The 15,880-nt window shown below is 36.3% G+C and overlaps 1 protein-coding gene across 1 annotated transcript in view; it reads right to left on the bottom strand.

Annotated features, from left to right (window-relative positions):
- The window catches only part of msps (msps cytoskeleton-associated protein 5), a 226,699-nt gene that overhangs the window by 160,079 nt on the left and 50,740 nt on the right, over positions 1-15,880 (bottom strand). The window contains exons 3-4 of the mRNA XM_089101805.1: positions 9,765-9,974; positions 489-660 (exon numbers count right to left, since the gene is read on the bottom strand). Of these exons, the coding sequence (XP_088957931.1) occupies positions 489-660; positions 9,765-9,974 (382 nt within the window). The remainder of the gene's footprint in view (positions 1-488; positions 661-9,764; positions 9,975-15,880) is intronic.

Here is a 15,880-nt window from a genome sequence, read left to right as displayed (position 1 = left end):
GATTTGGCGTTTTCATGTATATTTGAAACTCTTGTTATGGGATGGGATCAACACTTTATTAGATTTAGACTCTGTATAAAAGTGTTATGATAAAAGTATTTCTGGACAGTCAAATATGTTCTTGGATAATTGCTGCCTTTCCTAAATTTATATACAATTATTATTCTTTAATTTTGGATCTATATCCTCCCCCCCCCCCAAACACACACTCTTTTCATCTAAAAATCGGTATTCTCCAAACTAAATCCCATTGTAAACGCCTCTATAGTATCTATAACAGTTTTACTTCTCCGGCTTTGTAGGAACAAATAGGCTCTTGAAACCCAGCCCTCCCTCTCTTAAATAAAACTCTGTATAATCCCATGGTGTTGGAGCGATGTATAAATACTTCTTAGGGTACATAAAGCAACAACACGTCAGTCTCCGGTACTTCTTTTCAAATTTTCCACACTCCTTATATTTTTCAAGATTATACATAACTATCTTACCTGAATAGGTTTCAAATTTGAAAGCTGTGGCTTCAATGCTTGTCCAATCCACCGATATAATTCAATCATTAGAACCTTTCCCTCTTCACGAACATTTTTATCTCTGTCTTCCAGAATCGAAGGCACGGCCTTGAGCAGAGCTTTAACGTTGATTACTTTCAGTCCAAACTCACTAGAATTAAATATAACATAAAAAACAACTTGATTTACATTGCCTGGGCCCAGGCCAGATCTAGGGAGACTAGAGGGGGGGAAGCTTCCCGGGCGGCACGCCCAGGGGCGAAAAAACAAGCTTGAATTGTAATATTTTTGGACAAAAATTGTAATATTTACAGTATTGATAGTGCGGCAAATTCTGCATTTACCCCCCCCCCCCAAGAAAAAACCTAGCTCTAGCTCTGCCTGGGCCAAAGAGTATGGATAACTTATAGCAGTGAAACTGCGCTAGTGTCGAAAAAAAAATATCAATGCCATCTAGCGTTTGGCGACATTTGAGACTTTTTTTCCAGTATTATTATAGAAATAATTAATTAAAATAGTATAATTTGTAAAATTAGGGTAGTAATAAGTTTCAGATCTCAGTTCGACAAAAAAAAAAAAAAACGATTGCACAGCTTGAAAAATTGCCATGTGTCGCCAAACACTAAATGGCGTTTATAGTTTTTTCGACACTAGCGCCAGTTTTTCACTCTTACAAGTCACCTACACTCTTTGGCCAGGGAAACATGATGTGCTGCAGCAACCTTTGGTGGGCTACATCAACACAATTGTGGTTTTGCTTCTTCATTATCGATTAGACGATGCAGTTGAAAATCCCTCAAAACTCTTAAAACCACATTGCCCAACAGGAGTAATTTCTACAAGAAAAATTACGACTTTTTCCCTAAAGGCCGGTCTCAAAATGTGTTGTTTCTGCTTAAAATAAACTTAATTCTTTGGCTCCCGACACCCACTTTCAAAAATGCACCATGCATACAAGGTAATGCTGCACTACTTTGCTTTAAAATAAAACTTATTTTTGGTTTCAAATTATGCTGTGGTAAGAATAACTTGGCTCTAGAAACAAATTTTTCTCAGTCTCAAATGCACATCAAAAGTTATTGATAAGTGCTTGCCACACCTACCTAGCCTCTGTCTTCTGCTTTGAACGTGCAATATACTTCTTACTTTCAAATCACTCTCCATGATAAGAGGCAAAAACAAATAGTTTTTTAACCTTTTATTTACATTAAAAAAAATAATAAGTACACCAGCAAGCACAAATTGCAAACCCTTTAGTATCAAAGATAACCATCGTTCAACCTATACCAACTCGGATGCTGTGAAACTACATGAAAGTCATTAGACGAAAAACTAAACATTCCAATGGAAGAAGTTACAATGTAACAGATCATGTTTAATATTTTCAATATAGTAGAAACTGATAAGTCTAGTTATGAAAAGTTGTCAACTTGATATAACTGTTCCCAAAGCAATCCAGCTAAACTTCGTTTTTTTTTTACGAACCATGTCTCTGTTTTGCAATCGTTTAGAGATTGATTTTCTTGCTGTGAGCCAACTTTCTAAAATCACTACTAAGAAAAGAGCAAGGATAAGCTACAATTTCTCTAATAATGAGAGAACTATTAAAGCTTAAGAGACATGTGAAGCCATTCCTCTACCTCAGTCCCAAACACAGAAAAACGAAACGACAAACTCAACAGAAATGACTCCCAGAAATCGCTAGTAACAGTATGGCAGCAACTTTTTTCTCCTATCTTGAGCACATTGGGATTTTAGTTTATTTTCAATTGGAAATTCGCGCCTATCTGCTTGCCTCCTAGAAGAGAGCTCTCCAACTGAAAGCAGAAATATGGCTCGTAAAGACAACATGTTGGCGGAAAAGCTTCAGGTGGTCTTCTCTAACGTAGATAATAGAACCCCACTTCCCCTGACACACAACGGGCTCTGGCTCAGGATAACGCAAAAACCCTCCTTTTTGGTCCAAGGCAAAAAATTACACGTAACTCTAAAACATATAACGTCATATTATTCCACCCTCAGGTATACGTTTTCCGTAAGAACCGCAAACACCATAATCAAGAAAAACAGAGAAAAAGGAACACAACTAAAGTGCAACATAATAACATACGAAAGGAACTAAAATTCTGGTTAGTCTTAGAGCTAAGACTCAACAGCTCAGAGAGCCGTTCATCAGCGACAAGTACATAAAAAGTATATAATTAGCAGCCATGCTTCTACTTACTAATTGATAAAATTCTCTCTAAACGGTATATAACAAGGTATACTTCAGAGCTCTTCCTAAATCCAATTCTTGTAGTTAAGGTTTATGTTCCGTCTGAAGCATAAGATTTTGCGACAAGCCTACAATTGTAACTTGAACGGAAAGGACAAGATACTTATATCGTTGGATTCACTTATTTTCAGATCCCTCCATTGGCCCGGCTAGATATATTACTTAGTATTTTTGCTTAGAGAATGATCTAAACATACTGAAGAAAATGGGAATTTTTTCCTATTTTCACTTGTTTTTCATATGTCTTCAACACGTTTTATTCAATAATAGTAAAAAAAAAACAAAAAAAAAAAAACAATCAAAGCAAATCCCAAAAATATAATTCAGCACATGGGTGAAGCTAAATCTCAGCTAATCAATAAAAGCACAATTATCATCTTACGTTGAAACCTTAAAACCATAAAAATGCAGAAAAAAAAACAGTACCAAAAATAACTCCTGGGTACATCAGCGGCAGCGCAATAGCGCTGCCTAAGTAAAGAACGATGTTGGCACAATGTATTATTTTTGGTCGTTCTTATAAGTCATGGCACTTCGTATCGAAGCAACTGTCATAGAAACTTAAAAAAGGACTCGTTCGATTGGAAATTGGAAGGGCTTGCGCCCTTTTTCACAGTCGAAAGTGATTGGAAGGCAACTAATACTCTTCACACGCCCACCATTTCCCAAAACATATCCAATCAAATTTTAAGATAGCCATTTTGTTCAACGTAGTGGAAAGGTCCGGAAATTATGTCTTCGAGGAAGACACTCCCCCCGCAGCCCTCAGGGCAAGGGTTGTAAGTAATACCCTGGGGGCATATAAGGTTTTTATAGAAAGGGTTGTCGTAAAAACTTCAGACAGGGCTCATTCGACTGGAAACTGAAAGGGCTAGTGCCCTTTTTATTAGTCAAAGTAATTGGAAGGCAACTGGCCCCCCTATCACGCCCACTATTTCCCCAAACAAACCCAATCAAAATTTTTAGATAGCATTTTGTTCAACGTCGTTGAAAGGTCTAGAGATTATGTCTTTGAGGATGACAGCCCCTCACAACCCTCAGGGCAAGGGTTGTACGTTATACCCTGGGGCATATAAGGTGTTTATTGAAAGCCTTGTCGCAGAAACTTCAAAAAGGGCTCAGTCGATTGGAAACTGAAAGAGGTAGTGCCCTTTTTAATAGTCGAAAGTGACTGGAGGGCAAATAACCCCCCTCTCGCTCCCCCCTTTCCCCAAAAACATCCAATCAAAATTTTGAGATAGGCATTTTGCTCAACGTAGTTGAAAGGTCCGGAAATTATGTTTTTGAGGATGACACTCCCACCACAGCCCTCAAGTAAGGGTTGTAGGCTACACCCTGAGGGCATCTAAGGTTTTTACAGATAGGGTTGTCGTAGAAACTTCAAAAAGGGCTCATTTGATTGGAAATTGAAAGGGCTATTGCCCTTTTTAATAGTCAAAAGTGATTAGATGGCAACTAACCCCCTTCTTACGCCCATCATTTCCCCAAACATATCCAATAAAAATTTGGAAATAGCCATTTTGTTCAACGTAGTTGAGAGTTCTGGAAATTAGGTCTTTGAGAATGACAAACCCCCTACATCCATCAAGGCAAGGGTTGTAAGTTATGGCCTGGGGGAATATAAGGTTTTTTGTAGAAAGAGTTGTCGTGGAAACTTCAATAAGGGCTCATTCGATTGGAAACTGAAAGGGCTAGTGCCCTTTTTATAGTCTAACGTGATTGGAGGGCAAATAATCTCCTCTCACGCTCACCATTTTCCCGAACACATCCAATCAAAATTTTAAGATGGCCATTTTATTAAAAGGAGTTGAAAATTCTGGAAATTAGGTCTTTGAGGATGACAACCTCCCCCCTCCCCAAAGCCCTCAGGGCAAGGAATGTCAGTTATGCCCTGGGGGCATATAAGGTTCTTATAGAAAGAATTGTCGTAGAAACTTCAAAAAAAGTGCTAATTCGATTAGAAACTGAAAGGGCTAGTGCCCTTTTTAATAGTCAAAAGTGATTGGGAAGCAACTGAGCCCCCTGCCACGCCCACCATTTCCCCAAACACATCCAATCAAATTTTGAGATAACCATTTTGTTCAACGGAGTTGAGAGTTCTGGAAATTAGGTCTTTGAGGATGACCCGCCTCCCGCTCAGGGCAAGGGTTGTAAGTTATGCCCTGGGGGCATATAAGGTTTTTATACAAAGTGTTGTCGAAGGAGGGCAACTAACCCCCCTCTCACGCCCACCATTTCCCCAAACACGTCCAATCAAAATTTTGAGATAGGCGTTTTGGTCAACGTAGTTGAAAGGTCCGGAAATTATGTTTTTTGTGGATGACATTCCCACCACAGCCCTCAAGGCAAGGGTTGTAAGTTATACCCAGGGGGCACATACGGTTTTCATGGAAAGCATTGTCGTAGAAACTTCGAAAAGGGCTCATTCGATTGGATATAGAAAGAGCTAGTGCCCTTTTTAATAGCCAAAAGCAATTGGAGGGCAAGTAACCCCCCGCTTACATCCTTCATTTCTCCAAACACATCCAATCAAAATTTTGAGATAGTCATTTTGTTAAACGTAGTTGAAAATTTTTGAAATTAGGTTTTTGAGGATGAGAAACCCTCCACATCCGGGGGTAGGTTATTGGTTGTAAGTTATGCCCTGGGGTCATATAAGGTTTTCATACAAAACTTTGTCGTAGAAACCTCAAAAAGAGCTCATTCGATTGGAAATTGAAGGGGTTAATGCCCTTTTTAATAGTCGAAAGTGATTGGAGGGCAACTGACGCCCAACATTTCCCCGAGTTCATCCAATCAAAATTTTGAAATAGCCATTTTGTTCAACGTAGTTGAAAGATACGGAAATGATGTCTTTGAGGATTACAAACCCCCCACAGCCCCCAGGGCAAAGGTTGTAAGTTATGCCCTGGGGGCATATAAGGTTTGTTATAGAAAGCGTTCTCACAGAAACTTCAAAAAGGACTCATTTAATTAGGAATTGAGAGGGCTAGTGCTCTTAATAATAGTCAAAAGCGATCGGAGGGCAAATCCCCCCCCCATCATTATCCCAAACTCTCCCGATCAACATTTTGATATAGCCATTTTGTTGAACGAAGTTGAAGGGTAAGAAAATTATGTCTTTTAGTATGACAACTCCCCCAAAGCCCTCAGGGCAAAGGTTATAAGTTATGCCCTGGGTGCATATAAGGTTTTTATTGAAAGTGTTGCCATAGAAACTTAAAAAAGGGCTCATTCAATTGGGAATTGAGAGGGCTAGTGCCCTTATTAATAGTCAAAAGCGGTCAGAGGACGAATGCCCCCCCCCACGCCCTTCATTTCCCCAAACATTTTCGATCAACATTTTGATATAGCCACTTTGTCAACGTAGGCCTAGTTGAAAGGTCTGGAAATTATGTCTTTGAGGATAACACCCCGCCCCCCCCAAATCGCTCTCAGGACAAGGGGTCGTAAGTTTTGCCCATGTGGCATATACGGTTTTTATAGTAAGTTTTGTCGTAGAAGCTTCAAAAAGGGCTCATTGGATTCGAAAGCCCTCAGGACAAGGCATAATAGAAAGCCTGGTCATATAAACTTCGGAAGGGGCTCATTAAATTGGTAATCAGACACTCTAGTGTTCTTTTTAAGAGCCAAAGTGATCGGAGGGCAGCTACCATCCCCCCCCCCCCCCGCACACACACACACATCCTATTGTCCCGAACAGCATCTAATAGAAATTTTGATATAGCCATTCTATTGAAAATAGTCTTAAAATCATATAACAAAGCTTTTGGGTTGAAACAAACCCCAGAAATTAGGGGCAATGGTTGTAAATTATGGCCCGTGGGAATTTAAGATTTCTATGGATGGAATGGTTGTTTAACTTTAGAAGAGGCTCACTTGGTTGAAAATAGGAAGTTCTAGTTCCTTTTTAAACGTCAAAAGTGATGTACGGCGTTTAGCCCTCAACCCCCCTTCTTTCACCAAACACACCTGATTGAAATTATGAGATAGCGATTTTTTTTTCAAAATAGTCCAAAGAACATATAATAATGTCTCTAGAGATGACACAACCCCCCAGCACCCTGGGGATAGGGTTGTAAGTTATTTTATGAGGGCATATAAGGTTTTTATTGAATGGGTGGCCTTATAAACATCAGATGGGGCTTATTTGATCTGAAATTGGAAGATATAGTGCCCTTTTTAAGAGTCAAAGTGACTTGAGGGCAAACAGCCCCCTCCACGCTCAGTATTTTCCTTAACACCTCAAATAAAAATTTGGAGATAACAATTTTATTCATCTTAGTTGAAGGTTTCGGAAATTACGTCTGTGAGGAAGTACCCCCCACCCCTACAGATTTCAGGGAAAGGGTTGTAAGTTATGCCCTTGGGGCATATAAGGCTCTTATAAAAAGGGTGGTCGCATATACTTTGGAGGGGGCTCATTGGGTCGGTAATCATAAGTTCTAGTGTCCTTTTTAAGAGTCAAAGTGATCAGAGAGCAGCTACACCCCCCACACACCCACAAACACGTCGTGTTTTCCTGAAATGTGTCAGACAGATATTTTGAGACAGTCCTTCTATTCAAAATAGTCCAGATATCATATAAAAGGCTTTTGAGGTTGATACAAATTACCACAGCCTGTGGGCGAGGGTTGTAAGTTATGCCATTGGGGCATTTAAGATTCTTATGGAAGGGACGGTTGTATAAGCTTTAGAGATTGCTCATTTGGTTGAAATAGGAAGCTCTAGTTCCCTTATAAGAGTCAAAAGTGATGGAGGTCAAGTAGCACCCCCTCCCCACACAACTACCCCTCTTTTCACCAAATGCATTTTACTGAAATTGTGTTCAAAATAGTCCAAAGAACACGTAACAATGCCTCCAGGGGTGGCACAACCCCCCAGAGCCCTGGTGCAAGGGCTTTGAGTTATGCCCAGGGGGCATGTAAGGTTTTTATGGAATGGGCGGTCGTATTAAATTCAGATGGGTCTCATTTGATTTTAAATTGGAAGTTATAGTGCCGTTTTTAAGAGTCAAAGTGATTTGAGAGAAACCTCCCCCCCCCTTCCACGCCCATCATTTGCCATGACAAACATCCAAACAAAGTTTTGAGACATCAATTTTTGTTCAGCATTGTTGAAAGGTTCAGTAATTATGCGTAGCAATAATAGTAGTAGCATTAGTACCAGTATGCAAATAGCACTTTTTTTTCAACATCGCCTTCTACAAAGGATACAATTTTCATCTTCATACCATCGACTAGTCCTAAAGCATTGCTGATACGTCCTCTTATCAATCTATGTGGGCATAGTATGTTTTGATTTAGTAGGAGTAGGAGATTCAGTAGGAGTACAATACGCATGAAACTATTTCTAAGATATTGCTGATATGCCTTTTTGACAACCTGCATACGCATGGCAGTTTGTCAACCGTAGAACAGAAATATTCCCTGAAAATTTCACCTTCATACCTTCATAGATTGTGGATTTTGAGCTAGCCAGAAGACACTGTGTGTATTCATTTAATGCTGCTTCTACGGTTACTGTGGCTAACGATAGTAATTGCATTACGTTGAAACTTTTAGGGAACGTTTAGGAAGAATTTCAATTAAACAAAAAGCCTAAATGCATGCGAGCATTTAAAAGGCATATAAGCACTGCATTCCACATTAGGACATAGACAACGATGTTCTACCATAACCAACAGTATGATTGATAATTGAAAGTGGCTAATTTGACCAAAAATTTGAAGATCTATTTCCCTCTTTAGAGACAAGAGTGATTGGAGAGCAATCAGCCTTCCTCTTTAGCTCATAATTTTCCAGACACTTCCAATCAAAATTTTAAGACGGCCATTTTGTTCAGCCCAGCTGAAAGGTCTAGTAACTATATCTCTAGGGTTATTTGGTAGGGCAACCCCCCACAGTTATTCAATTTGTCCATTATGCTTAAAAACTAAATGTTGCTTTAAAATTAAATTAAATCAGACCGTCTTTCTGGGGGCTGCAAATAAGATACACCAGTAATTTACCAAAGACGACAGAGGATTTTAAATTAAAATTTTCGGGGCTACTTCTATTACTACTTCCTCTCTTAAAATTTTACTAAATCAAAAGAGTGTAATTGCATCCAAGCTGTGAAAGAGCATAAATATAATTTTTAGGCATGGTATTAACTTTTATTTATCAGGTCAATTAGAGGATGTATATGACTAAATTAAACACTACTATTTGTGTCACGATTTTCAAAAGAGTTGGTGTTGTTAAAAATTGCTGAAAAATTTTCTTCAGCATATAAATAGCAGGCCACACTATAAATTCTTCAAGGAAAACCGGAAAGATTCAAAATATTACTTTATTTATGCCTGAAAAAGACCATGTCAGTATAAGAAGAACATAAATTAATAAAAGAAACTGTTTTCACAAAATAAGTTTTTCAAAAAAAGTAAAGAGCTCCATTAAACCAAAATGAAAACAAAAATAGAATCAAATAATCTACCAAGCATACAACTACCATAAATCAGTATCAATAAATAAATGAAATGAAACCCAAAACGAACAGAAATTAAAATAAATAAAAGAGTCAAACTCACAACGAGCAGAAATTAATGTGAGTAGGGCTCAAAACCCTTTGGCTTTCTAAAAGCCAGAATATAATTGTACTTTACTTAAAAAATTCTTCTAAATGTTTTCACTTTTATAACTTTAAGAAATCACAAAGTAATTAAGATGTTAAGGAATAAATATCAGCATATGTATATTAATCATTCGTATTAATTTCTGTTCGTTTTGAGTTTGACTCTGTTATTTATTTTAATTTCTGTTCGTTTTAGGTTTAATTTATTTATTGATACTGATTTATGGTAGTTGTATGCTTGGTAGATTATTTGATTCTATTTTTGTTCACGTTTGGTTTAATAGAGTTCTTTAATTTTTTTAAAAAAACTCATTTTATGGAAAAGTTGTTTTTTTTAATTTATAATACATAAATGGTGAACTTACTATAAAATTCTAGACAAGGTTGCAACGCAAGCTGCTACAACCTTAGGATTCTTTTGAGAAGAAAGGGCTCCAACCAATGTTTCTTGTACAACTTCATACTTTTCTAACTCAACATACATTAATATTATTTGCATGCCCAAGTCTTTCGTTTTGGCCCTCGCAGATCCAAGACACTTGGCCACTATTCCATTAAGTACATCTTGTGCTGTCCTAGAAAGTTAAAACACAGTTAATTATTTTTAAATTTCAAACTGGAAATAAACTTGGGATTAAAATACAAACAGTCTCCAGTGCACAGAGTACACCTTTATTATATTCTAGCGGACTGTGAATCAAATTTAAAAAAAAAATCTCGTTGTGTTATTTAGAAAAGTCTTTACTTATTTAAAGATAGGTTTTAGGAGCGTTAGCTGGCATATTACCTTAAATATAATAGATCAGAATCGACATAGTTTGCATCTTCGTTGCTGGAAATACCCATGTTTTATTATTTATGTATTCCCAGATTTCCAACTGATTGGAATTTATTCCCAAAAAAGTTACTTGCAGTTGCCTTAAGAGTTTCCTTAAAAAACACAAAAACACTATGGCAAACATGATTAGTAATACTCAACTATTTCAAACAAAAGACTCTTTTTTCGCCAAACCTGAAACTAAATTAAAAATACGACAATAAGCTAGTATAAACTTTTGGATTCCGTCTTCCAAGCAACAATCACAGCCTCATCCCAAGGAAACTGTTGTGTTTCTTCGTTGTTTTTTTGCTGTTGTTGTTTTTTTGCGCATAAAATGCTTGAATGGCCTGTACTTTATTTGTATATCAACTGTCTAATAACTTTATGGGTCTAATTTTGCTAGTTACCAATATTATACTAATTTGATAAACTGGGTTAATATAAAAGAACTATCGACTGTATGATGTCGTTAGAATCCGATGTTGTGGCCGTGAAAACTAAGTTCGAATCCTTGTTATCACAATTTTTTCCCGTGGTAGCACAGCGGATTGATGCTCTACATCCACCGAGTATAGCGAATCCTTGGTTCAAGCAGAAAGTAAATTGACAAAAAAATACGAGGGATAATGTGAAGTCGCCTTAAAAAAGATAGACAAGACGAATGACCAGCATGATCATACAGTTTTATATTTACATAAGTTTTCATTCGAGGCTACTTCGCTAGAACCAAAATTACTCGTAATGACCTGATAATGCTGTTGGCTAGAATAAAAAAAAAAAAATTGATAATAACTAATTAGCCTTAAAATTAATGTGACTTAATATTGTCAGTATTTCAGTCGGAATTTGGGTTTTCTAGAATAAAAACGTTATCAACCATGCTTTTAACACGCTAGACAATTGAAAATTTACTGCAATGCGAAACGCTGACGGCAAAGGACTTTACACATACAAACAAGACGAAGAGAGGGGACGCATCCAAAAATCCACAAAATAGTTTGGGGTGAAAACGCTACTTTTTCGTTTTTTGTTTTTTTTTCTTAAGAGATCAATGTCAATTTTGCGTTGTACACAGTACAACTCATAAGGGCGTTTCATAAGTTTAAGAAATAAACACATAAAATTTTCTTAAGCAATGATCTATATTTTCTTTCTTAAATAGCCTACATAAGCCTGCAAAACAAATAAAAAAAAGAAGTTAAAATCAACAAAACAACAAGATCTTTCGCTTTATTACGCAGCAGAAGGATACCCGAAAGGAATTACGCGAGATAATAAACATCACTACTAAATCTTCTCCAGAATTCTAGAAAACCGAAGCACCATTTTTCCACTTGAGAAAAATTGCTTCGGAAGGGTACAAAGAAAATGTCTTTGCCACCAAACAAAAAAGAAATTACTGTCAAGGCAAGCATCGAGATAGAGAATAAGATTATCCTCCTCCAGGCCACTTGGAGAAAGTCTTCCAATAGTGACATGCAATCACGACAAAAAAAAAAAATCTCACTTTCAAGAAAACCTTTTTAGGTTTTATTTCTTTACCTCATGCTGAAAAAAATATATATACTTTGGAACTCTTACAATAAAAACACAAACTGCAGATGGGAATAAAACTTGAATATGAGATTACGTTCTAGAAAAGCTTGAATAAGAACTTTTGTACTGGAAACTACTTCATCCGAAAATGTTAAAGAGAAAAGAGAGCAACTATATTTGTTTTATAACTTGATGTCACACAATACTAAGTTGTAAGGGAATTCTTCATAAGTGTTTTAACAAGTTATAAAACGAGCCATGTGGAAGCTCGACGGTGATACAGTCCATCAATATAAACAAGTTTGTGATAGCATTATTGAATAGACGCAAGGTCCTTTCCCGCCACTGGTGTCTAATTACAACATCCTAAATACTGAACAGAAACTTCTTTGAAGTATTTACTCTACTTAAATCTGATAAGCTATTTGATGTATCAGGTCAGCGGAGTAGAGTGCTAAGTTATACTTTGCTTGGCCCAATAGCAATTCCCATGCTATTTGCTTGGCCCTATAGAAAAACATTTCCAGAGCATGTACTTATGGATTTGCTTGCCTTATGTTCCTTGGCGTCTTTCCAGAGCATGTACTTATGGATTTGGGTGGATTATGTTCCTTCCTATGCTATTCCAGGGGCTTATGTTCCTTCCTATGCTATTCTGTGGGTTTATGTTCCTTCCTTTACTATTCTGGGGGTTTATGGTCCTTCCTATGCTATTCTGGGGGGTTTATGTTCCTTTCTATGCTATTCTGAGGCTTTATGTTCCTTCCTATGCTATTCTGAGGGTTTATGTTCCTTCCTATGCTATTCTGAGGGTTTATGTTCCTTCCTGTGCTATTCTGGGGGTTTATGTTCCTTCCCATGCTATTCTGAGGGTTTATATTCCCTCCCATGCTATTTTAAGGGCTTATGTTCCCTCCCATGCTATTCTAAGGGTTTATGCTCCCTTCCATGTTATTCTATAGCGCTATGTTCCTTCCATTGTTATTCTATGGGACCTCTACACGTGATTAAACACGCTAGAGAACTACGTGGTGTTTGCTTATGTCCCGTTGTTACCAGTTCAAACGAGAAGGGATTCCCCACCCGTTCCTAAACATTGCAAAAAAGATAGCAGTATGAATGGGGGTTTCCCACACAAGTTTGTTTCAACTCCATGTTTTTCAACCAGACTGTTTTTGAGCCAACATCTGTTTTTTAGGAGCCAATCAGAGACTTCGGAGCTTGGAAGATGAAGAAAAAAAGGGTTAAAGTGATTAGCAGTTAAGGTAACCCTGAAGAGCATGTTAATTCATACCTTATTTATTATAAATTTGGAACAATATCAATCTATGAATATGGTTAATGATGATAGAATGACATTGCGAGTTAACCTAGCTTTACTTCTTTGATGTGTTCTATATAATACACAAGTTGTGTTTGAACAGTGGTGTCAATTTAAAATAGAGTTTAAAATTATAGTATACTAAAAGTTGATACTAAGAGGGATGTAGATGGCAAGAAAAGAATTTTAATAAATAAATCCATAACAAACCATAGAAATCCTTGCAAATCAAGTAGTAAGGTGTATGTGAGTACGAACCATCAAGGATCATAAGCACCAACGACCCTAACCAGCAGAGACATCAACCCCCCAAAGTTCCCCTATCACCAAACTTGAAGGGTGCCCCCTCCCTCCAACTTTTTGGTCCCCCCCCTCTCCATTTTTTTTTAACATGATATTTTTTTTCAACTTTTTTTTACATGTCTTCGAATGAGATGAAACATACTTAAATTCAGTAGTGTTTTGTCGTGGTTTACCTTGTCACAGTTACATTCTCTTTATTTTTCAAAGTTCATTTTATATTTAATTACTTAAATTGCAAGAGTTTTAATATTTCAGTATTTTTTTTTAAGGGTTTACCTTGTCACATTTACATTCTCTTGTTTTTTCAATGTTCATTTTTGGATTTTTTCCCTTGAAATGCAAGAGTTGGTATATTTCAGTAGTGTTTTGTTGTGCTTTACCTTGTCACAGTTAAATTTTCTTGATTTTTCTATGTTCATTTTGGATTTCTTTCATTGAAATGCAAGAGTTGGAATATTTCAGTAGTGTTTTGTCATGGTTTACCTTGTCACAGTTACATTCTCTTGATTTTTCAAAGTTCATTTTGGATTTTTACATTCTCTTAATTTTTCAAAGTTCATTTTTAATTTCTTTCGTGAAATTCAAGAGTTGGAATATTTCAGTAGTGTTTTGTCGTGGTTTAAGTTGTCACAGTTACATTCTCTTGATTTTTTCAAAGTTCATTTTGGATTTCTTTCCTTGAAATGCAAGAGTTGGATTATTTCAGTAGTGTTTTGTCGTGGTTTACCTTGTCACAGTTACATTTTCTTGATTTTTCAAAGTTCATTTTGGATTTTTACATTCTCTTGATTTTTTCAAAGTTCATTTTGGATTTCTTTCCTTGAAATGCAAGAGTTGGAATATTTCAGTAGTGTTTTGTCATGGTTTACCTTGTCACAGTTACATTCTCTTGATTTTTCAAAGTTCATTTTGGATTTCTTTCCTTGAAATGCAAGAGTTGGAATATTTCAGTAGTGTTTTGTCCTGGTTTACCTTGTCACAGTTACATTATCTTGATTTTTCAAAGTTAATTTTTGGATTTCTATCGTTGAAATGCAAGAGTTGGAATATTTCAATAGTCTTTTGTTATGGTTTACCTTGTCACAGTTATATTCTTTTGATTTTTCAACGTTCATTTTGGATTTATTTCGTTGAAATGCAAGAGTTGGAATATTTCAGTAGTGTTTTGTCGTGGTTTACCTTATCAGAGTTACATTCTCTTGATTTTTCAAAGTTCATTTTGGGTTTCTTTCCTTGAAATGCAAGAGTTGGAATATTTCAGTAGTGTTTTGTCGTGGTTTACATTGTCACAGTTACATTCTCTTTATTTTTCAAAGTTGATGTTTGTATTTCTTTCGTTGAAATGAAAGAATTGGAATATTTCAGTAGTGTTTTGTTATGGTTTACCTTGTCACAGTTACATTCTCTTGATTTTTCAAAGTTCATTTTGGATTTATTTCCTTGAAATGCAAGAGTTGGAATATTTCAGTAGTGTTTTGTCGTGGTTTACCTTGTCACAGTTACACTCCCTTGATTTTTCAAATTTCATTTTGGATTTTTACATTCTCTTAATTTTTCAAAGTTCATTTTGAATTTCTTTCGTTGAAATGCAAGAGTTGGAATATTTCAGTAGTGTCTTGTTGTGCTTTACCTTGTCACAGTTACACTCCCTTGATTTTTCAAAGTTCATTTTGGATTTTTACATTCTCTTAATTTTTCAAAGTTCATTTTGAATTTCTTTCGTTGAAATGCAAGAGTTGGAATATTTCAGTAGTGTCTTGTTGTGCTTTACCTTGTCACTGTAACATTCTCTTGATTTTCAAAGTTCATTTTTGGGTTTCTTTCGTTGAAATGCAACAGTTGGAATATTTCAGTAGTGTTTTGTTGTGCTTTACCTTGTCACAGTTACATTCTCTTGATTTATCAAAGTTCATTTTGAATTTCTTTCGTGAAATGCAAGAGTTGGAATATTTCAGTAGTGTTTTGTCGTGGTTTACCATGTCACTGTTACATGCTCTTAATTTTTCAAAGTTCATTTTGAATTTCTTTCGTGAAATGCAAGAGTTGGCTTATTTCAGTAGTGTTTTATCGTGGTTTACCTTTTCACCGTTAAATTCTCTTGATCTTTCAAAGTTCATTTTGGATTTCTTTCCTTGAAATGCAAGAGTTGGTATTTTTAAGTAGTTTTTTGTCGTTGTTTAACTTTTCACAGTTAAATTCTGTTCATTTTTCAAAGTTTATTTTGGATTTCTTTCGTTGAAATGCAAGATTTGGAATATTTCAGTAGTGTTTTGTCGTGGTTAACCTTGCTACTGTTGCATCTTGTTGATTTTTTAAAGTTAACTTTAGGATTTCTATCGTTGAAATGCAAGAGTTGGAATATTTCAGTTGTGTATTGCTATGGTTTACCTTGTCACGGTGACATTCTCTTGATTTTTCAAACTTCATTTTTAATTTATTTCGCATTGAACGCATTGAATATGCGTTTGTTTGCACAATTGTGCGATAAAGACTTCTAATGA

This window comes from Artemia sp. Qi Xiang Cuo, chromosome 2 (assembly GCF_049724085.1).
Source record: "Artemia sp. Qi Xiang Cuo chromosome 2, ASM4972408v1, whole genome shotgun sequence".
Taxonomy (NCBI): Eukaryota; Metazoa; Arthropoda; class Branchiopoda; order Anostraca; family Artemiidae; genus Artemia; species Artemia sp. Qi Xiang Cuo.
Note: the sequence above shows the minus strand (reverse complement) of the source record. Positions and strands in the feature narration are given on the sequence as shown.